General features: G+C 39.6%; 1 protein-coding gene across 1 annotated transcript in view; it reads left to right on the top strand.

Moving 5' to 3' along the window:
• The window catches only part of LOC106938173 (5-hydroxytryptamine receptor 2A-like), a 71,311-nt gene that overhangs the window by 31,220 nt on the left and 15,737 nt on the right, over positions 1–24,354 (top strand). Inside the window, exon 2 of the mRNA XM_015020055.1 lies at positions 12,618–12,818. Coding sequence (XP_014875541.1) covers positions 12,618–12,818 — 201 coding nt within the window. The remainder of the gene's footprint in view (positions 1–12,617; positions 12,819–24,354) is intronic.

Here is a 24,354-nt window from a genome sequence, read left to right as displayed (position 1 = left end):
ACTCAGCTCCTTCAGACTAGCCAGCAGCAATTAGCAAACACCTGGTGCACATCTGCTGAGCTCATTATAGGAGCTACTTCTCAGTGAAACGCTGGTAAAAACGTTGCTAAAGGGTTAATAGAGGAGCCATGTTGTGATGACTTCCTGAAGGAGGAGTTTCAGAAAGAGCAGGAGCTTCTTAAAGAGACAGAGACCCAATTTGAAGGTGTTAAATTACAAAGTAAAATTTCTTTTAAGTCATATTTGATAAATAGAGCAACCAAAGGTAACACTTACTTGATTGTGCTATAAAATGGCACCATGTGGCACTACAAATAAATAACACTGCCCCTTTAAGAAGGAGATTGAAGCCAACTGTCATGTTGACTTTACTTTCCTGTGTGATTTTAATGTTTGCAATAGGTGCTACATAAATACATTTTACTCATTTTCTTGATTTTACAACTGGATTCCTCCATTATAATGTGCAGAGACATTCTGACGTTACCCAGAGAGCCACATATAAGACATAGTTCAAAACAACAAAGTGTAGGCCAGTCAAACCAAAAGCAAACCACTGCTTTAACATCCTGTTTGATCAGTACAGCGGGAAGAAACTAGTCTCCAGATTAAGTAAACTGGTGAGTCAGATTACTATGGGTTTGCATTTGTCATATTAATTATCATTTATTTTGAACCATTTCTTATGGTAAAAAAAAAAAAGATTTATCATTGTTACAATAAATTTCAGTTAATGTAAAAAAAACTGACTCAAATGTTTTTAAAATTTTCTGCACTGTTTTTATTTCCCTCTATAGCTTCAATAAATATAAGAACATTTGAAAACAGGATTAAATAAAGTCTCTTTGTTCAGGTTAGTGGCATTAATCCCATAGTTTGTGTGACTGGAGTCTTAAAGAAGCTGATATCAAACTGGACTGTTCTTCCAGTATTTGTGTTTGTGTGGCTCTGAATGCCATTTCAACCAGTTTTATCATCACAATAGTACAACAAAGTGTGGTGATGAAAGTCCACATCACCTTGGTGCATCTCTAATATTTAGCCAGCATAGCACTGAGGTTTCACACAGTGAGACACATTCAAGTCTTGGATGATTTTTTTCTTTGTTTTGAGGTGAAAATTACTGTCTGACTGAAAAAAATAAATAAATAACCTGCATAATTTGACATAATGTGCTTCTTCATTGTTGTCACGGGCGATTATCTAACTGAGCATGTCTGTTTTCCTCTCTGTTCTGCTCGGCTCCTTTTGTTTATCGTCATCCGCTGTCAGAACGCTACGCGCAGTTAGCCCGGTTTTCCTGTCCCGGCTCGACGACTCCCGCTGCTCTCATGTTTAACAATCCTCTGAGAGGTTTGGCTGAATGTGCAGCTGATTAGGTCAGATTGCTGGTTGGCTCAGATGGCGATCTCTAACACGTTTAACACAAAGCTTGTTCCAGGCAGTCAGGTTTTTTTTTCTTTCCTTTCATTGAAACTGTCAGCCAAACTAACAGTTTGTTTAAAATAATTTTCCCTAATTTCTGCTGCTTGTTTTTTTTTTTTTTTTTCACAGCTAGAAAGTGCAAAGTTGGCTCTAAACCACAGAGACACAGCAGCTGTATTAAAATCTAATTAGTTCTTGGGATTTTGCAGTTTTCTTTTTGCTTCTTAGGATTCTTCTTGTTGAGTTTCCTTTGAATAAATATTTTATTCTACTGTTCTCTGTTGTTTTTAATTTAGTTGACGACAGAAATCAGAAGCATGCCTACCAAGGCCACTTCCAGTTCAGACTTGTGGGAGCGATGTATTTGTTTATTTCAGGTTCTAACATTTACTGCTACCTGCAGGTTGATTGGACTGTCTGTGGTTCCCCCCCAAGATAACATGAGTTTAGTGGTATTTGGTCTGTCCTTGTTAGAAACAGGTGGCTGAGAAAGCAATATGAAATGATCAGACAGTGAGATCCCAACCTCCCGGTGGAATGCTCCATAATGCCTGCTAGCAGACAGTGTAATGTCCACATGATCAGAGCTAATCTCTCTCCCCAATCACTCATTCGTTCTGCTCTCAGAGCGCTTGGCGAGCTGCACAGCAGAGTTATCAGAGTCCTGGCCTGCATCAGTTTATGTGTATTTAATGCCTTCTGGTCACTTTATTGTTTTAATGCTTTATAAGTGATGGTGTCTGTTGGTTCTAATCAGATTGTCTGACTGATGGCTTCCTAAGTGACATTTGTTGTTCCAGTAGTTCCCAGAGCAATCACCTTCATCAACCAAAACAACAGAGAAGATCAGGGACAAACACAAATGTTAGTTCATAAATCAGAGTCCACTATAAAAAGGTACTTGAATATTAAAATTTTAATTATTAACTTAATTTTATTGATTTAGTTAAAGTATACTGGTTTGTCAGTGCAATGTTCCCTAATGGCTACACTCTAAAAATGTGAACTACTTTATGTTGGTAATAGAATTAAAATGATGTTCAATCAGCCGCTAATCTAATTTGGTATGAAGTTGTTTTTTGTGGATTCCTTGATTTAATTTACAGCTCAAAGCTGTAGTATGTAACTTTTATTAATATTTATCTCATGTTTTTTAAATCTGTCACAATCCTGTGACAGTATGGTACAAGACAAGATAATGCGTGAAAAAATCAATCTCCTCCACCTCCTTCCAATTCTGATTGTCATCTATAGAAATCTACCACTCCCCGGTCAAAGACATCCAATCAGAGCCAGGAAGAGGGTCTTAGCGCTGTCAATTAAGCTCATACACGTGCTGTTCCGTGTGCTAATGGTGGAGAAACAACTTACTGTAAACCTGAGCATTCATGACAGGCTCTGCAGTCAGGAAGAAGCCATAGGCTAGCAGTCTGTGATCAAAAGCCAGATGTTACTACTGGTGGAAACCACAAAGAAGACGACAGGAAGTGGTAGGAGGATGATGGTTTGTTTTTGTTTTTTTCAGACAACGTGCAGCTGGCTCGACCTGAGCTGTCACAGCATCACAGTTAATAAAAATCTGTGTCAGTTGAAGGTGTTGAATCCATGACTACAGTTTCCCCAAAACGCCGCACACGCAGATGCTCCCCAGGATAAGGAGCTTGTTTTTGCAAAGGCTGAATAAAACGCTGAGGTCTCCTCTGATTGGCTGATGGATGATGAGCACCACCGCCTTTAGCGCTGAATTATGAATATATTTAATCTAACTGTTGACATCCGTCGCTGCCATGATTTCAAACACCTGAACAAACGTATTAACATGTGATTTTCATTTTGTTTCTTATTTAAGGGAAACACCGCAATGCAAAATTGTGCTTTTTCCACATTAGAGGAGTATAGACAAAGATTTGCCCACATTGGAAATGGAAACGCAGTTAACGGCTCTCGTTTTACCTTTTCAGGCGTCTTTATTGGCCATTACCTTCCTGCCGCCTGCGTCAAACTCACCATGATTTCTCTGTTCCTTCATTTCTTCTCTCACTCTCCTCTCAGTTGTTTGCCTGTATCCTCTCCTCTCCTCTTCTCTGCAGACAGAGAGAGCTCAGTGAATGTACTTTTCACTATAAACATATTTGGATTGAACTGTGGCACAATTACTGTCACCTTTCACCTGCATGATGAAATGATAGTTCTCCACCCAAGCTGGCTGATGTCACTCTCTGGGAACAAACAATGGGAGGATTTTATTTGCGGTGTAGCTTCTTGCTCTCTGACTTATGTGTGCTGAGAATGATGGGAGTAAATAAAAATAAGTCCACACTGACAAACTGTTCTTTCAGTTTTGCATCAAAAGTACTAAAGAGGACAGGGTGAGCCCCAAGTTCTTGTTCACTGGCTGCAGTTTTGGTGGATTCTGTGTTTATTTTTTATGCCAACAAAGAAATGTTGTTTTTTTTTCTTTGGTTTTCAATGAGGTCAGGATGACAGTGGGGATACCTGGCCAAGCTGCTGTGATGAGAACACGGAATATGATGTTCTTGTGGGTGAAAGTCCAACCTGCTAACTGTGTAAAGCTCGAAGATGACTTCCATTAAACGCCTGTGTTTCCTGGGATTCGCTACATGACTTTTGGCTGAATTAATCGAAACACAGAATCAAGTTCCCTGCCACGTCGGCCACCTCAAATGCCTGACAGGAGACATGGAGCAGTTGCTCCTTGTCCCCTGTCAGGCAGACGTGGTGCAAACACCGTCGAAGTTTACACTTCGACGGTGCAGACTGAGTGTTTTGTATACTTCATCTTGTTCCATGACGTATAGTTCATGAACGCGGCTGAATGGACACGCAACCTGACTGCAGAAAGAGCCAACGTGAATTTAAACGGTCACCGGTTGCCACAGTAACCTGCCTTCGTCTTACTGTTTTAATCCACAGGCATGAATGAGGCATCTATGCGTTTATGTCTACGGTTTTAGTATTGACTAGCATGTTGTCGGTGTACTACAGCTGTTTATCACAGCCTGCACTACAAAAAAAAACACACAGGTTTAAGTATTTCTGGTCTAGTTTGCACTTCAAATATCTTAGTGTACTTGAATTAAGACAAAACTAACTTAAAAGCAATTCATCAGCAAGATATAGAAGCTTGTTTCAAGCATATAATGCCTTGATATAGATGAAAAAATATCAATATTTTCCATTGGCAGGAAAATTGTTGTTTTGTTATAAGTAAATTTAACACGGAGGTTTTTGTAGGTAACAGCAGGAACCACCGCCGTCCCTTAAAAACAAGAGTTACTTTTTCTCCTTTTGCTTCTTATCTGATGTCTGCTGTTTTGTGCCAGACTTTGAAGGGGGATGCTGCTGTCAGTGTTGTTCTGCAGAGTCACCGAAATGTAGGCCAAATGTGTGCCGACGTCTGTGGGCCGGCCCGGCAGGCAACAGTGAGCAGCTACACCGAAAAAATGTTACAAAATTCCATGAAGGTTTGGCAATCAGTCAGCCTTGAAGGTGTACATTTGTCTATGTTATGTAAAATATTACGATTCCCTGGTCACAGTTGAGTTTGTGAAAATAATCTTGCAGTAAAAGCAGTAAAAGCATATGAAGTTCATATATGAGCAGCAAGGAAAGCCTTTCTTTTAAATGATCAAGACCTGACATTCAAAGGCCCCTCAGGGTTAGGAATGTATTTTCTTCCTGGTTCAGGAGTGGCAGAAATCCCCGAGATGAAAGAAGTCAACAGAGTCCCCACAAACCCAACAAGCAGCAGATGCGTGGGCCGGGGTGTGTGTGCGTGTGTGTGTGTGTGTGTGTGTGTGTGTGTGTGTGTTCTCGGCCTCATCCTTTGAGACGTGGAAGATCTAGCAGACAAATCCAATTTGGTGGTAAACAGGTGTGTTATGCCGAGCCAAGCCTGGTTTTGGAGTGTGGGAATCTGGAGTATTCAGGTGTGTGTGTGTGCGTGTGTGTGTGTGTGTGTGCTTCATGTGGGCGAGCTGCTGCGATGTACATCGTCTTCGTCGTCAGTATGTTTCTGTTTATTTCTTCCTCCTTGCTCTCCCCATTCCTCTGCTCTCTGTATCTCGGTGGTTTCGGAGCCTATTTCTGATCAAATCAACCTTCCTGCCCCGTGGGAGCTCATTTCCCTGCTTCCAGTTTTCACTCCTTCTCCATCAGTTATTTCCATATTCCTTTGCTTTTCAAATGTGGCACACTTCGCCGCAAAAAGGTCATCCAAAACCTTCGCTCTTTATTCTACCTTCTTTTTCATTGTTTTGTTTATGAAAAGTGGCACTAAATATGTTAGTTTGATCACCAGCTGATAATTCTCTTTAAATCAGAGCTGAATTGACTTAAAGGGTCAGTATTGTGTAAAATTAACTGTTTTGTCATGTTAAAATGTTATTCCCTCATCAAAAACAAACCTGGAGTGTTGCTTTGATTTCTTTGAGAAATCTTTTAATCTCCATGGCAACCATTCAATTAAACGCCTTGGTGGACCTAGCTCTGCCTGCGAGGATGCAGTCAGTTCCCAAGCTTCTTCATCACAGAGCAGCCCTTCGCCACTCTGCTCCTTCAGACTAGCCAGCAGCAATTAGCAAATACACCTGCTGGAGCTCGTTATAGGAGCTGCTTCTCAGAGCAACGCTGGTAAAAATGTTATTAAAGGGTTAAAGAGGAACCATGTTGGGATGACTTCATGAAGGCAGAGTTTCAGAAAGAGCAGGAGCTTCTTAAAGAGACAGAGTCCCAATTTCAAGGCATTAAATTACAAAGTAAAATGTCTTTCAATTCATATTTGATATTTAAAGCAGTTTTATAACAACTGAAATTGACAGTGTGTGGCTGGAAAACCCATTATACTTCAAAGACTTTTAGCTTTTTTGTCCATTTTTGTGCCCTGACAGATTTCACAGTTGCAGCTTAAATCTCCAGGCTCCAGTGTCAGAGTCTATTGTGTTCTAGTTCCTCCAGACTCACCTCAGGGGGAAAAGGAGGATATTCCAGGTTTGGCTCACATTCCTTTTTCTCTTTATGGAGGAGATCTGCGAGCACGTTGTGTGGCCTTTGGTCACCTGGAGGCAGTCCCAGATATGTGTGTCAGCTGGGCCGCTGACTTTCATACAAGACGTCTGCCGCCTCACTCCCAGAGAGCATTCATAAATGTTAAAACGTGAAAGCCCGGAGCGCAGCAGGAGCCAATATGGACAGATATGAGAAATATTGGACCTAAAATGAGAAATTACAGAACGGAGCCGAAACCAAGATGTCTCACACACAGCAACCAGCTGCAGAATGGTTTCCGTTTTGGGAGAACTGTGGCACAATGTGAATGATTTTCACAAACACACTAACTGAACCAGTCCAATGTTGATCACCAAGGTAAGCATTCAGTACCTTAGCTAAACCTTGGAAAGGTGAAAAAAGTGCTACGACACAGTCAAATGTATGACTTAGCAAGTCGTACAGTGACTGTTTATAACAGTGAATGGAAGCAGCAGAAAGTCTTTACTTTCTACACACAGTCGTCTCTCTCGCTACTTAAACTCTGACTTTTTTCCACAATTAGAGTTTCCACGTGTTGTTTGAACCCTAAAAGTCACTCAAAGCTGCTGCTACACATGAGACGATTGACAGAGAAGTTACAATACCAACATGCTGTTTTCCATTTAGCTCAAGCACTGAGCAAGATGTGAATCCCTGTGGAGGTTATTAATTCAGTTCATTTGCAAAATCTGTGGAAACTTTAGGCTCACAAATAACACCCACAGTCTCCTTCGTGACCTGTTATCTACATAATGCCACCATCCATATATTCATACTATAATGGTGGTTCTGTTGAAAAGAGGTTTTGCCCTAATGGTTCTTGTTTTGTCCTAAAAGAGTTTTAGAAAAGTGTGTTTCAGAAGAACCCGTCTACCTTGAAAAAGTCCAGCTCTTTTCTCATTTGTACCTTCAACGTCCTCGTCTCTGCTTTGACAAGTTCCATTCACTTACCTTCGTATTTATGTCCATGTAAATATGAATATAACATGCAGCCTGTATAGATCTCTTGTGTTCCTACTGTCCCTCAAAGGCTTTTCCCCTCTACAAGTAACGTTTATTTATACACATCTAAATGCATGCTGCGGTTCTTGTTCTGTGTACAAAACACTTTCCTCCTCATACACACACTTAAACATTTCTGACAGGAGATTCAGTAAATTATGCTGAAACAACTGGATTCTGGACCAAGGCACCACAACAGTCTGCTGCCTGTAGGCATGTTTGCATATTGTGCAACTTAAAATATGTTTTTCCTTTAAAGAATGTCCAACAAGAGTATAGTTAGTGCATGTTTAGGTTAATATAATCAGTGCGTTTTGCTGCTGAAACACATCAGCTCAGGAAATGATGTTTTATACATGAGACTTTTAACCAACATTCTAGTTTGACATTTTAGTTTGGTTTCAAAGACTAAGCTAAATCAGTAAACAGGAGTGAGTTGGAGGGCAGATTTCCTTTCAAAGTTAGGTAATCGCATCACACCAGCAGTACATTAGAGGACGACGTGTTGTTCATTTCTGATTGAATAATGTCCCTGTTGTTCCATTTAGAACAGTAAAGGAACAACGTTAAAACATTTATGCTTCACACTCAACATTTTAATGCTTCTTTTGCACCACCACAAAAAACGGACGTTGTTGCGTCTCCGGTCAGACTCTGTCCTCATCTTTGTTTTGTTTCCGGAACCTTAAAAAAAGAATTAATGGGTTCAGTTTTTCCATGTGTGAAGATCCTGATGAACCGTTATTTGGCTCATACGCAGGGTGAGATTTATGGAAAACGAAGCAGTTCATTCAAAATAAATCCATTCGGGTGTAATAATGAGCTATCTGGTGAATGCAGAGCTGAGTGTGTGGAAAAACTGAATCTGTAGAGCTGATTTTCTCTGTCGAACCGTCTTCAGGCTCCTAACATGACAGCTGTTATGTCACTGTTCGTTATGCCACATAAAAGCTTTTGATTAACAGCCTGCAGCTTTCAGATGGTGCAGTCACCCAGATTTAACCTCCCTGAGAGACTTTTCAAGTGATCGAATCTCTTTATGCCTCTGTCCATTTGCAAATCGATGCCCTGCGCTCTGCTAGCCGCCGTCCGTTCTTTTCTCCAGCCGCATCAAATACTCAAGATGTCTGATTCACTGTTCGCCCTGAGGGTTACACAATGAAAACACAATCATCCTGCACTTCCACTGTGGACGTCTGACGTCTGCTTCATCCAATAAATGGTAAAAGAAAAAACAGAAGAAAGTGTCAGTCAACAAGCATTTATTACACTGGCTGCATCTGCAACTGAGAGACAGTTGATAGGTGTGAAGATTTTTCTCTTTTTTATCACATGTAAATGTTTAAGACTTTTAAAACTAACAGATTATATCACTTATGGCTACAACAACTGCCATTAAACATTTGCGATGACCACTGTAATCTTTTACATGCGTCTGTTCTCAATTCATCTATATTATACTGGCTTTAAAGGTGCACTAAGTAACTGTTATAAAAAATAGTTTTTTTTGTTGTTGTTTTTTTACATGTTTGTTAAAACTGTCACCATGTCATGACAGTTTGTTAAGGAAAGTTATTTTCATATTTCCATTCTGCGCAATTATTTGGTCAGTGGAAACACAACTAGTGTCTCACAATAGGGAGGAGAGGCTAGATGAGTCTGACCACTCGCTAAAAATAGCAATAAAGTTGCCAAGTTGGAGAAAAAAAAACAGCCAATGATGATCTGGCAACCAGTGCAGTTAAATCCACTCTTGTTCTTTGGAATAAAATAAGATCAAAATGATGTAACTCCACCACCTAAAGTCACCATGTCAGTGTCCTGATTATAGCATCTTGTTAAATTATGCTATCTGTGACACATACACTGTCAGAAGCAGAGCTGTGTCACCTAAAGCAGAGAAAATCCCACTTTCTTCTCATGGACCTCTTGTGCAGCTGCCACTGTGTAGGCAGTATGTGAGGCTCAATGTGAGGCTGGCAGTAGTAACGCTGTGGCCGCAGCGCCGCACACCGAGGAAACTCCCGGTGGCTCTCTGCAGACGAGCGAGGCAGAGGTGACAACGCCAGGATAGGTTGAGCCGGAGCCGCAGAATCTGGAGGACGGCTGACGGCCATCGGGAGCAAAGGGTCGTGTCCCAACGGGTCTGCAGGGACTTTACCGGGACTTTCTGGATTGCATGTGAAGGAAATCTCCTTGTGGGGGATAAATCACGATAGATCTGGGTCATGGCCGTCAGAGACTGCGGAGCCTGTAATAATGTGATACTATCAGTCCCTGAGGGGGGAATTGTGTTTCCTCCTGAGTCTTTGTTGGGAAGTGAGAATGGCAGGTCGGCCACTGAGGAGCGTCTCTCCTCTTATTCAGATGGAAATGGAAAACTGAGCAAACACGAGGCAGATAACTGAAATAAGTCTGCAGATTTCATTCAGACTTTTATAGCTATGCAGCTTCCACCACAAATTAATGTTTCCAAATAGGAACAGTTTGTTTCCTTGTGATCTTATCAAAAATTGCAAATACACATTTAAATTAGTCAGTTCTTATCCACCTTATAACGTTTTGGACTCCTCTGCGTGAATTTTTCTTCAGATTCACTTTATTGTTGCTAGCAATTAATCGACTTATGATCAATTGTTGATTAATTAATTAGACTAAAATTAGTTCCAATCGATTAATATCTTCTTAGACCTTCTTTCAGTGTTGTAGTTTGGCCTCCACCCAGAAGAGGGCACTGCTGGTCATCCTTAAGCAGATTAAGTTGATACAGAAACAAAGATGGGGGAGCCATACTAGATCGGGAAAGACAAACAGCAGTTTTTGCAGCGGTCAACCCTGTTGATGTAAGAGGTAGCTCAGGTTTTTAAGAAAATTGCTGCTTCTCAACTAATTGTCAGTTGGTCAATAACATCGATCAGCTCTAGACATGGGAGTTTTTAGATTAACCACAGAAATTTTTTAGAAATTTTTTTTTAAGTTGTCAAAAGTAAAACATTTTTGACTCAGAATATTTCCAAAAGTGGAACATTTTCGATGTGGTAGAGTTTTGGGACTCACAACATAATGACTTATGACAAAACGACACTCTGCTGAGTCATTAAATATAACATCTGACTCTATTATGCCACACAATAAACAATAATACAATAGGCATTTAAGAACTATTGTATTATTTAGATTCAGTAACTAAAGTTTCATCTCAGTAACATGAATGTATCACACTGACTTGGTTCTGTATTTAAGAAAGGGTTTTATAATGTAATTTTTTTTCATTTGTTATGGAAATGACCAAAATATGGCCGCCTGCAAAGCAGAGAAAAAACAAAATGAGTGAAATTAGGGAAGTAGTCCGATTTCACAATGACATCCAAACAGAATCTGAGACAGAAAAGAATAAAATGGAGAGGAAGAATAACTGTGATGGACATGTTTGAGAATGACGACAAGTCGAGAAAATAATAATATAAAAAACAATCATCTTACAAAAACAGGGGAAAAAAAGCAAGATAGAGCAGAACAGCAACAATGACGATGATGAGGAGGAGATCGTAGAGAGACTGGCGGTGACTATGGCGACGTGGAGCTGCGTGGATGAGTCATCTCCTCCCCAATAATGAGGGCCAGCGTCGGGTCGTCTCTCACCTGTCGGTTTGGGGAACCACAGAGGGAACGCAAACAGTCCTCCATGACCTGGAAGTCAGAGACGTTCATGATGATCTGGGTCTGATCCCCTGAATTACTTCTGTCTGAACATACCATCTCATCCACACACACACACACACACACACAAAAAAACACCTCCAATGAAAAGAAAGATTTTATTTAAAATTTTGATACTAAAAATCGTGTCCGGGTGGCTAACATGACCTCATTTCTTAAAACAATAATTATTAACATCTCAGTTAGAAAATGTGCATTGAAGTTCTTGTTAAAATCCAATTCAAAATGTGATTGAATGTTTTTTTATTTCTGTAATCTTAGTTGGAAATCTGTCTGAAGATGAAAAATAATGTTATTATAATATTGATAAAACATTGATGGTTTTAAGGTTCTATATTTTTTGGAAAGCAAAAAAAATAAAAGAGAATAATTTTCAATACAAGGTCAGGTGATACAATAATTAGTGTCCTGAAAATACTTGTCAGAAATTTGAAAGAAAAAAAACAGAAACGTAACATATGAGTCCCGTTCGACATTCTGTGTAAGAAAGTTTTCACTCCATGTTGCTGTTTTTTTATTTTTAGGCCGTTACGAGGCACATTGGTGAAACATGAAACTGTCGCTGCGCAAGTTACTCACCAGGTTGTTGCTAGGTAACCAGAATGAGTGAGTTAGTAGATGCTACCAGACTCGTTTAGCTAGCTAGCTGTTAGAGTTTGAGCAGCTAAAGCCTTTCCTCTGCCTACATCCCCCAGAATGCCGAGCAGTTTTGGATCAGAGTTCTGGGAAATTATTGAACATTACATCATGCGTAATATCTATTGTCATTATTTATGGCAATATTTATTGTTATTGATTTATTGTTGAGCGCTAACTGAAAGAAGCTGGAGCTGAAATTCACTGTTGGAACAAATAAATCAAAACCTTCATTCAGGTTTTGTGCAAGTGGTGGAAACAAAGCAGTTCAGCTCACCTGACTGCTTTTAAACTTGGATGTTGATGTGGAAGAACTACAAATAATTTGATCTAAACTTTAAATAATGATAAAGTGTTTTTCTTCTTCTATTGTCTTTTCTTTGCAACACCTTTCCATATCCAGTCCCTGTGCTACGCAGCTTGAATGACCGTTTTAGACCTGGTCCCTAAAAATAGATTCCCCATGATGTGTTTACTTTGAAAACGTGTCACATTCAGTATTCAGTATTGTATCAGCAGCTGAATGGTCTCAGCAACAACATCTATGGTGACGCCTGCTATAGAAGCAGCCACGAGTGTGTGTGAGTGTGTGTGTTTAGGAGCAGATGTGTAGGCCATCCCCTCACAGTGTCATGTTCACAGTTTGTCAAAGATTTGGAAGAATTCGGTTACATTTGATTGGCTCATTACCAAAGCACTTATTCATGCATGATTTTCTTCCAGATATTCCTGTAGCATACCACAGATGTTCAGCAGCTTTTGTTTTTCCCGTCCCTCCTCTGCAGATTACAAGTGGCCCCTTCCCTCCGAACTCTGTCCGATCTGGATCTACCTGGACGTCCTGTTCTCCACGGCGTCCATCATGCATCTCTGCGCCATTTCGCTGGACCGCTACATCGCCATAAGGAACCCCATCCACCACAGCCGCTTCAACTCCCACACCAAGGCACGCATCAAGATCATGGCGGTCTGGACCATTTCAGTGGGTGAGCGCACCAGGAAAAAAAATAAAAAATCTGATCCAATCAAACCTAATCAGACTTACGAAAAGGTCAGATCTCACACTTTTTCTGAGAACTCCCTGTTTCAGAAAATAAACATGATGGGGAGGGAGTTTCTACGGTCTGGCCTTAGCTGAATTGGAACAAATTTTTTTGTTGGGGAGAAAGAAAAAACTCTGAAGCTTTTAGAGTTTGGATTCTAAAATCAAAAATCAAAGGAGGTGTTTTCACACCTGATAGTCCAGTAGATTTTATTCAGTTAAATCTAACTGAGGACCAAAATTGCAACATTTGTAACGTTTTCAGCTGCTGTGATTCTCTTTCATGTTCTGTGTCAAATGAAACAAACCCTTTGAAAAACCTGTTCCCTTCCTCGCCTGTGGGGGCACTGTACCAAGAACTACTGATGGAGAAATGACACAAAAACCTCAGTAGAAGACACTGACTTCCTTCTTCAGAAAATGTAAACAAAAATAGAGTAGCATCAGAGTTTAGCAGTTGTTGAAATTGTCTTTGCCTTTGGTAAGAAACTACGAGCCGTTTCTCCCACTAGCGTTAGACTCTCACGTTTGTTTTGGTTGTATTTGCTTTTGTATGGGTTTTCGGTCTGCTTGGTCTGCTTGGCGTTCACATATGCATTCCAACCACGCCGGCGTTCACACGAACTGACCTGAGATCTGGGTTTTTAGACGGACCAGAGTTTGTTTTTTTGGTCCTCATCATAGTTCACACCTCCCGAACGAACTGGACTTTCTAGTCAAATGAACCTGAGTTCAATTAAAGCAGACTAACCAGGGCTGGTGTGGGTGAATCAGAAGTCTTTAGTTTGTCCAGAATCAAAACTGCATCATGATTTTTTTGTCCTAGTCCATGAATAAAAAAAAAAAAACAAGCAGGTAGGGTTCAGTGGAATCCACCATCACTGCCTCATTTGAATTCAGCGAATTTCTCAAAGTCATCTCAAAGCTGCGGACATAATCTGGGCTAGACTTGCAGAAAACCTTCCTGAACAAACTTGCTTCAAACAGTCTGGAGCCAAACAAGCTAAAAAAGATAATTCAACCTGACCGTCGCTGCTGACGGACGGCCTCAAGCAAGAGATAGAGAACGAGAGAAAGAAAGAGAAAGTGTCAACGCCGGCAGCAGAGTCGGGAACTGTCAGGACACGGAGCATCGAGCAAAGCACTGCGGACGGCAGATAAGTTCAGGCAGAAAGAGAGCAGGGAGGAGGCAAGGTGAGAAAACAAAGGGAAGGTGAGGCAGAGAGAGCAGGAGAGTTATTTAGACATCAAAGATCTCTGTGACATGGCTGTTTGAGTCATTACAGCATTTTAACTGTAGTTATTATTTATTTTGATCAATAGACTTAAAGCTGCAGTATTCAACTTTTATAAAGAATATGATTTTTACACATTAAAACTGCCCCCATGTTGTGACGGTTTGTTACGGGGCAGATAATCTGACAAAATCTCTGCATCCTCCGTTAGCTGTCTGAAGAAATGTACCGCTCACGACCAAAAACAACCAGTCAGAGCCAGGAGGAGGGGCTTAGTGCTGTCAATCATCTTCATGTGCTTGGAAGAAAATCTAGAAGAACTTGGAAAATTTTGGAATATATTTAGTTGTGCGTTTTGTTTTGTTTTGTTTTGTTTTTTGTTGAAATTTACGCACCATTAAACTGCTTTGCTGTGTAAAATACTATGTGTTTAGTTTGTTGTTTATTTGGCAGGTAAAAGTAAAAAGTAAAAGAGTAGAAATTTGAAATTATAGCTAAAAAGAAAGATACTAAAAGTTTTGTGGCCCTGGAGTACTTTCAGCTTGACATCTCTGGGCCCCCATGCCAAAAGGTTCAGACATCTCTGTCTTAAGTTAAAGTTACTAGAAAACAATCTGAGAAAATAATTGCATAGTTTATGAATAGATGAGGACACGTCAACTACATCACTGAACTGTTTTAAATAATTTCTCAGTAAAGAGCAAAAAAGAAAAAAATCACTGAATTCCTTTTTGAAGTTGTAGCAAGATTTATATAGAGGAATATAAATTATTTAGATATTTTCTATGTAAAAAATAACAATTTTAATTTAAAATAAATATTCCAAAAATATGCATATTATTTAATTTATTATTATTCAGAAACGATAGTAAAAGAAACTGAAAGGACTGACAGATTAACCCCTTCCTGCCTTTCTGCCAACATTATTCGTCTCGACCCAACAGAAAGTTTACAAGTAGCCAACATGAACAACATCTTTAACAATATAAGATTAAAATATGAAATGGATGTAAATGACTTAAATCAGGGGGTTTTGATTTTCATTTGTTCTTTGTTTTACGGTGAACATGATGTTGCTTCCTGGTTCATTATCATAATCATCAGCAGCACATGATGCAAAATAAAACGTCTTTAGTGCAATCTGAAAAAGCAGAGATGTTTCCATAAAAACAGCAAATAGAAAGCAAGCAATAATCAAAATAATTTGACAGAATCGTGGAGACACTCTGCCGGTTTCCACACAGTAGATTCCACCTTAAAATTCATTTCACGTTACACTTAACATCACACAAACTTCCTTTCTGGTTCCCAAAGGGAGAAACTGAGAAACGCAGTGATGATGTAAGAAGAAGGGATATAAATTTCCCCAAGACTTTTATTATCACTCTGAATTTCTTTACAGAGGACAATCAGGTCCTGATAATTAGCTTTTGCCTGTGGTTACAGATTTACAACTTTTACTCTGCTGCTCTTATTTAATTGACTACTGGGTCTCTGAGAAGTATATTTGACCATTTTGCAGTCAAATGTTTATGAGCGCACTGCCGCTGTAAACCTCCTGTGTGAAAGGTGGCGCCAAACACACAGGAGTTGAAGAAAACAGAAGAAAAAGAATAATAGAAAAGTGTGGAAATGCATCTTATTTTTCATTTAAACTTTCTATGTCCCATCGATTACAAAACAAACTTCTAACATTTGAAGCCCCAGAAGAGACAAAATAAAAATTCAAACATTAAGACATAAAACAGACCTGTGACATCCTTTTTCTAAAGTGACGTTCTGATACATTTTCCTACAAAATGCATCTCCATTTTTTTGTTTCATTGAAGTACTGCAGGTTTCATAAACTGCTGAACAAGTTGAAAAAAGAAATCACACAATTATTTTGATATGTTTATTTTCTTTAAGTGTGGCCCAGAAGTACTTTGGCAGAATTGGCCCACAAGACCAAAACTGTAGCTACCGCTGACCTAGAGATTTCATTAAAAGACTCTCTTTATGAGGACATAGAAGAAGTTAGACAACGTTAGTAGGTAAAAAAAAAAAAAGCATTTATAATGATGGAGCCTTTTTAAAATAGAAGAGTGATGATGAGAGGAACTTCCTGCACTGACAATAAATTGATGAATTTAATTGCTGCCCTCCTTGAACACTGTCCAATAAAGAAACGACTGCTTTACGAATGCTTGTCACGTTTGTCCTACTTTTGAAGGACAAAAAGGTAATTTGACTCAATGCCTCTATTTCTGTTGCAGCTTCCTACAATAGACTAAATGATGAAGATGGATGGCTTATCTTGTCCACCTAACACTCTACAAAAATGGCTTTTTAAGTAGGTTTCTTTGACCTAACGGTGTCAAAACGTCTAACAGTGACGCTCAAGAATACAAAGGTGACCTCAGAAGGCTGTGGTTTGTTTTACTGTGTGTGAAACATGTTACAGTAAATCTCAATAGATTTGCATTGAAAAGTGAATTTATTTCGACAGTTCACTTCCAATAATTAAACTGATTATATTCAAGTTTGTGGTTGTTAATTAAAAGTTAAAAGTATATTGTATATTTGCTGAATACTTGCTTTAGGTTCCTTTTGAATGAGTTCCGTTTCCAACCAATCAGTTCTAGTCATTCTGTAGACATCAGTACATCGAGGGAAAGTCCTGCTGGAAAATAAAGCCAGCATCTACATGAACTTTGCACGAAGCACGATGAAGAGCTCTACAACTGGTTGCTAGCTGTTGCTAGCCGATGACACGGCTGCATCACTGACTGGAAATGTCACACAGGACCTGAAATATCTTGGATTCTGTGCCTCTCTACTCTCTCAAAACAATAACTTTCATCTGAAAAGAAGATTTTAGACATCTCTTTAACCCAAGTAAGATGTTTATGAAGTTATCTATCGCGATAAGACACATGATTAACATCAATAGCTAATATGTCTAAGAATTTTCATAATTTCACTGAACTCCCATCCAGGACCGCACGGCATTCTGGGGGATGTAGACAGAGGGAAAGGCTTTAGCCGCTCAAATTCTTGCAGCTAGCTAAGAAAAACTGCAGTCCATCAACTAACTCACTTACTCTTTGGTTACCTAGCAACACCCTGTTGTGTAACGCGCGCAGCAGCAGTTTCATATTACTCCCGACGTAGTCGGTCATAATTCTCGTCCTCTTGTTCTAGAGGTAGAACAATGTGGTCGTCCGCTGGACAAGTTCACGCAAAGGTAAACATTTACGACGGCGGACGCGTACTCTGTGGTTCACACAGGAAACAGTTCAGCGCCAAACGGTGTTACATCAAACTGTTTCTACACCGAGCTCGTATCAAACAGTCACAAGAATGTGTAGCGTGACTGTCGCCCCAACAGGGCTAACAGGTGTGTGGCGGCCGCAGTGCTTCATGACAGCTTAAAAATATAAAATAATGAGGTTAGAGTGGAAGGAGAAAACGAGTGCAGCAGCTGAGGAAGACATTGTGCTTCAAAGACAAAAGGTAACGTCGCTAGTTTGGCAGTATTTTGGGTCGAGCCTCGTAAATCTCCTCCACATTCTGGAATCAGCTTTTCTTCACAGTCCTTTAAAGGTCGGAGTCATCATTGTTACTTGTGCAACTTTTTCAAACACACTTTACTCCCACTCACCTTTTTATTAATGTAATTGGAAACAGCACAAGAGCAGCCAGCTCCTTTTTAGCAGTGACCTTTTGTGGCTCCGGTCTCCTCATGGTCTGTCAGTGACTTTCTGCTCAACAGCTTTCAAGCCGGCTCTCTTCCTCCTGGCTTTGGAGATCATGACACTGTCATGAGATAACATTTCAGTGTTAAAAATCTGTTTTTTTTTCTTGGTCTTGAATTTTCTGAGGAACTGAATTGAGGGTTTCATTACCTGAAGGACTCAACATCATCAAAAGAAAATGATTTTTCCCTTTTAGACCCTATTATTGGTTTTATGTGACATTCTAATCTTCAAAGAAACTACATTTCAGGGCTTTATTAGCTGCAGGCTATCATCAGGTAAATGAACAGAAATAGACCCTTAATAAATCTACTAATACTTGAGTCCTCTTAAAGCTGCCTATCTTAAAAATCTAAACACCAAATATACCTAAATATGCATTAATTCACTCAGTGCAAACAGTTGCAGCCTTACATCAGAAGTGCTGATTCCATTGGCAGATTATTTCATTAAAAACATAAAAAATGTCTTGTGAAATAATCTGCCAGTGGAACTAGAACTTTTCATCAATATTAGTGAATTGTTGACTTAAAACAAGCTCCTATATCCGAGGTTATCTTTGCTCTTGTCAAGTGAACTGAGATATTTGCACTAGAAACTTGTCCAAAAATACTTGATAAGATTTTGTGTTTCTGCAGCGCAGAAAATTTCTTTTCCAGACGAATTCATCAGATGAATATTTCAACAGGTAATTCTGATACACAGTCCAGCAGCGGTGGGGGAGAAATTAATTCTCCTAAGTATGTCAATTTGGCAGCTCTATTATAAGTCCAATTAAATAAGTTCAAAGAAATAATTGTGCATGAATAAGTTAAACAGTGGCTCGTCACACTGATCACCGCTAAGGGGTCCAGGTGGGACGGAAGACGGGGCCAAAGCCAAAGATAGAAAAACCACCAGCGACCTTTGGGCAAAACCGAGTCGGCATCCCTCTGAACCCGAGTGCTCATTAGACCTGACAATCCCCGTTTCATTCGTCGTGTTTTCTCTAAACTTTATCGACCAGATGCACAGGGACTAATTCTTCGGAGTCGGTTGTCAGCCTCAGTTTGATTCCTGCGCTCTCCCCGAGGCTCGGGGATCTGCTTTGCGTCGCCTTCACTTCATTACCCCCGTCACTCGGAGCTGCTGGGACTGCTAATGACCGAGTCCTGGCCGAGCCAAACGGGTTTGAATTAGGCCTTCCTTCCTGGTTCTGATCCAGATAAGAGAGTGACAGCTGGGACCTGTTCATTATTTACACTCTCTCCTCATGAAACTATTTCAAACTTTTTGTTCACTTTGGGGACAATTTCTGACTCTGTCGACCAAATTCAGTTAATTTGAAATTAAATGTCACTCCCCTAAAAATGAACAAAGGTTCTTCTGGACACGCTGCATGTTATCGGTTACAACCAGAAATTTTGCACATGCACACAAAGATGTGGGGTTAAAACTATTCTTTTACTTGCTGTCCTTATTCAAGTGGTAGAACAATGTCATCAACTAAATGAAACCTGGATATGTAGGTTTTATTAGTTTAGTGTGGTGCGCCACAGAAAAAGGGAAAATAAAGCAGAAAAACCATTGAAGAAAAACTCAAAGCTACTAGCATTCTTCTCTTTTCTCGCTCTCTGTATCGGCTACGCTGCACTCAGACCCGTTGCCATAGCAACTGACTGACAACAGCTCCGCTAATATTCCAGGATTGAACACCAAAAAACACACAGAAATTTCCCAAACAAAGAACAGAACATTCAGTCTATTACAGTTTTATGTTGATGCTAATCTTGTGATTGCTAATAAGTGATCATCTGAACCCAGCAGTGGTTCATCAGCTAATTTGAACACCTGCTCTACTGATGATCTGTCAGAGTTGGTGTGTTGGACACCTTTTTTTTTTTTTACTGAACTGAAACACAATGAATTCCACAGCATGCCTACATGTTAAAGTTGTCAAAGTCAAGCTAGCCTAGCTGACCTACTTCCCTGACCCTCCCTACCTGTGAAATGTGATAACTTTTAGATCTTGTTCTCTAGTTGTCATAGTGATGAAAGCACTGGATCTTTTTTTCATATATCTCAAACATACATTTAAGATTGAGCTCATTATGTTGACAACTAACCGACGGCAGTCATCGTCGGCTCGTGACTTCATGTTGCAACATGTCTATACAAACGAGGCTAAAATGACTTAACCACACATATTTTGTCAATTAATACAAAAAAATAATACAAACTAGAAGCTGGAACAAAGTTATTATAAAATGTATAAGACGTAATTAAAACTAAATTAATCTTTCTTCTAGATGTGAAAACACACTGTCCTTAAGAGAAGGTATTTATTTTTCAGTAAAGATGTTATGAGCCTAATTTATCTAACTTCACTTCAGCTGGTGAGACATGGACTAGTTTTAATGAGGAAGCAGCTCAGTTATATATATTTATAAATATATATAGAATATAAAAAAACAAGTTCTGCTCTGTTTTGGCTCTCATCTCCTCTGCTTTGCCTCTCCAGCCCTGACAAAGTGACTCAGATGCAGCATGGTGTAGATGATGCAACGACAGACTGTAAGAACTTTACTCCTCCTGCCTCACACACAAATATTTTATGCGGGCCTTAGCTCCATCCCTTAGTGACTCGCTTACAGAATCTAAAGAGACTCTAGAGAAAGCCGTGTGTTTTAGTTGGAGCACCATCTGCATGTTAACACGGCGAATATTTACCACCACGTCTTGTTGGAACATTTTCACTGAAAATCTGCACACCGGAGCGGTTACTTTGTCTTACCCTTGCCCATTAATAACACAAGAAAATGCAAAACTTTCAATAATTAAATAGCAACGGTACATGGCGGATTCCAGTTGGCTCCTTTCAGGAGGCCTAGCAACACACTGGGGTAAAAATGAAGCTGCTTAGTGAAAGGCTGTCCACCTATTGTCAGGAATTCACCTCTAATTATGAGATCCAGACGTCAGTGAATATTTTTTAATTTGAAGTTAGAAGCACAGTGGATGGTTTATGTGAGACTCGCTATAAAAACATTCAGAACTTCCTATTTCTGCTTCCCAATCTGCATCATCTTCCAGAAATGCTTAACGGGCCAAATAAAAAACAAAATAAATCTATGAATTGGTGGACTTTAATCTGTGGCGAATTTTAATTCAATTCTGTAGAAAAACCTGTGAATCTGTGAACATTGGTATTAATAGTACTGACTTCTCAGTCTGCCTATAGAACCTGAATGGGATTCGACCATTTCAATCCAATTTTTAAAGAAATTGGTTCCACTTTGCTCTCAGTTATTTAGAATACAAATATATAAAGGAAGCCTAAAATAAACAAATGTCTCTGTTGCTATGGTGTTTATATGCAGCGTTTCTCCTATAGAGGAAGAAAATGTTTAATCCATGCAGATGGACACTCTGTTAAGCTTTAGGAAAGAAACTGTCTCTTTAGCTTTGCCCTCTGATTCGCTAACCTGAAGCTAAAAGTCTGGATAGTTTGTGTCCAGGATGTGTGGGATCTGCAGAGCTGTGAGCTGCCCTTGTCTTGACCTGGATGGAGGGAAGGTCACTGTGATGATCTGATGTGCAGATCTAATTGTTCATTGCTGTTTGGATGGAGAGCTAGCAACAGGCGGCTAGCTTCTTTAGCTTAGTGTTGTTCTCTGTTTCATCAAACACCTGGACAGCAGTGGATCCCACACTCTGACTTTATTTTCAGACTCACTTCAACCATTCACTGCAAAATGATCAGTTTCTCTGATTTTACTGTTTATAGGTGAATGTTTGAGAAAAATGAACTCTATGAACTTCTGACAAAATGTCTCTAAAATTCCAAGAAGGAATTTTTAGTACAGTATTTATTTTCAGAAAATTAGAAATGGTCAAAAAACTGAAAGAGATGCAGATCATCCAGACCTCAAATAATGCAAAGAAAAGTTCATATTCATTTATAAACAATAATATTAATGTTTTAACTCAGGGAGAGTTCAGTAATCAATATCTGGTGGAAGAACCAGGAGGTTCAGTGCAGGGGTCTCTTCTTTTTCTCCAGAGCTGTAAGTATATATATATAATGCTTTTCTGTCCTGGAAGGCCATCTGATAAAACTGAGTGCATGAATATAACACAATAGTGAGGATATGTACAACCTTCTCCTCCAGAATACCAATGAAACCTTCGCAGCATGTCTTATGGGGCAGTTTGAAGGAAAAAAGGGACCCAGACGGGGAGCCAATCAGCAAGCTGTAGCAGGTGCAGAGTAAATACAGACTTTAATAACATCCTGGTGGACAAGAAGACACAAGCACTGCTGGAGACGCAGAGTCAACAAATACATGAGACAACAGAAATGGAGACCAGAGGTGAGACAGGAAGTGGCAAAGAGCCAGAAGAGAGCAAAGGAAGAAAGGCTCAACATACAGCATGAATTCTGGGAAATGAAGAGGAGGTGTGGCACGATAAGGATTTACACCGACTGAGGAGAACAAGGTCAAATAATTTAAAATGAAACAGATAAAACACAGGAAAACCTACAGAACAGAGAACAAGACGGGGTTTTTTTCTGTCAGCTTTAGTTTAATTACCCGCCTGACTTCTGTTGTTACTAGAACATCTTAAATGATGTCAAATCATGTCTGTTATATTAGCTTTTAGAGGAAAATCTTTCCCAAGATCAGGAAATGTATAAATAGACGTGTTCTGTCATTTACAGCTCAGGTTATTCGGGGTTAAATGAAGATTTCTACCTCAAAAATAGAACGGTAATCTGAAAGCTTTCTAATTTACCAACTGATCAGCTGTGGCTCCTCATAACGGACAAAAACATCAACTCTGTTCCTTAAATAGCTCTCGGTCTTCTTTAATTTACTGAGCTTTGATATTTCCGGCTTTATTTAGCAGAATAAGTCAGGCTGTGTTGACATGTTCATTCATTTATCCTCCTTTTATTCTCTCGTCTTTATACTGTAGGTTTTTTTTAGCTGACTTTCTTCTTTTGCGTTGTGTTTTATTTTGTCTTTAAAATGTTTGGATCTTGTTTTCATGTCATAGAGTGAAACAAGTCCATTAACTTCCTGTTATAGGTGATTATTTCTGTGGATTCTTAAAAAATGTGTCATGTCCAATATAGAATATTAAAGTCACTGTTACTGTGAAAAACAAAGAAAGAACTGAAAACGTTGATATGTTCATCTTCATAGTTTCATACCAACAAGAATTGGAAGTGTGGAAACTGCAGCTTGAGGGAGGAGCTTTGTTCTTGAAGGCGGGGCTAGGTCCACCCAGGCGTTTTGCACAGCTGAATGGTTACCATGGAGATTAAAGGATTTCTCAAACATGCATGAAAGAATCAAATCAACACTCCAGGAATGTTTTTGATTGGGGAATAACATCACAACATGAAGTAAAGCTGAAAAAAATCAATTTTACATGACAGTGGCCTCTTAAAACCACTGTATGCCACTGTGGTATCATGTCTTCTGTCATTAATCTTGTTGCTTTTGGTTCTTTAAATAATTGTCAATTCTTTAATTCTTTTAAAGATAAATTTTCATAAGCATGCAATGTGAAATTGTTTTTATAGCGTCATTACTCTAAACAAGTGACTCGATGACGATGAATACTTAAGCATAAAAATACAAGTTAACCGTGACTATTTAGTTTTATTTCTGAGCATCCTAAGATTACTTCAGGGTGTTAAACTTTTTTTTAAAATAAGTCTCTCGCAAACATGTTGGGCGTTAGAATCAAGGTGCAGAAATGAGGCTGCTCTGTGACGCAGCAGCTGTGAAGTTGCGCGGAGTCGACAGGAGGCCTTGCTGAATAATGTAATGTCACGACGCCAGGCTGCAGGTCTGAACCAGCCTGAACACGCCTGAGTGCCGCCCACACGCCCAGCGGGATTATGTCAGGGTCTTTACCGAGCCGAGCTCCGCTTTCAGACTCACTCTTACGTTGTCTCTTTGGGTTCGTCAGGAGGAGGCTGAACGGAGAGAGCGTCCGTGGGAGAGTGGTGGATGTCAAACCGTGCCTTGCTAATGTCTCCCCGGGGGAGCGGAGTCTCGCTCTAACCCGATTGGCCCAAACATCGCCACTTACACACGCTTCTACAAACAATGGGACACATCGTGACCATGCGATCACATATGCTCGCATGAAAACGTGTGTGTGTGCGTGTGTGTGTGTGCGTGTGTGTGTGTGTGTGTGTGTGTGAACATCTTTAAAAATGCATAAATTACATGAATTAGAAATGTTAATCTTCACCAAAAAGTCCCACACAGCCTCTGGCTTCTTGCTTGATGTAAAAGAGAAAAATCATTTTGAAATCAGTTGCAATTTTACTTGTTTTGGAAACGACGAAAAATGCTAAAAATGTGTCGGTTTAGTATTTTTGTTGTGATAGCACGTTGTTAACTAGCAGCAAGACTTTGAAATTCTAAACAAATGTGTTGGTTTCAAAGAAAACCACACGACACATCGGACCTTTATAACTCTAGAAACTCTTTAATTCAAACGATTG

This window comes from Poecilia latipinna, unplaced genomic scaffold (genome assembly GCF_001443285.1).
Source record: "Poecilia latipinna isolate Pla-1442-1.1 unplaced genomic scaffold, P_latipinna-1.0 Scaffold2526, whole genome shotgun sequence".
Classification (NCBI taxonomy): Eukaryota; Metazoa; Chordata; class Actinopteri; order Cyprinodontiformes; family Poeciliidae; genus Poecilia; species Poecilia latipinna.
The sequence above is the reverse complement of the archived record's forward strand: the minus strand, read 5'-3'. Positions and strand labels throughout refer to the sequence as shown.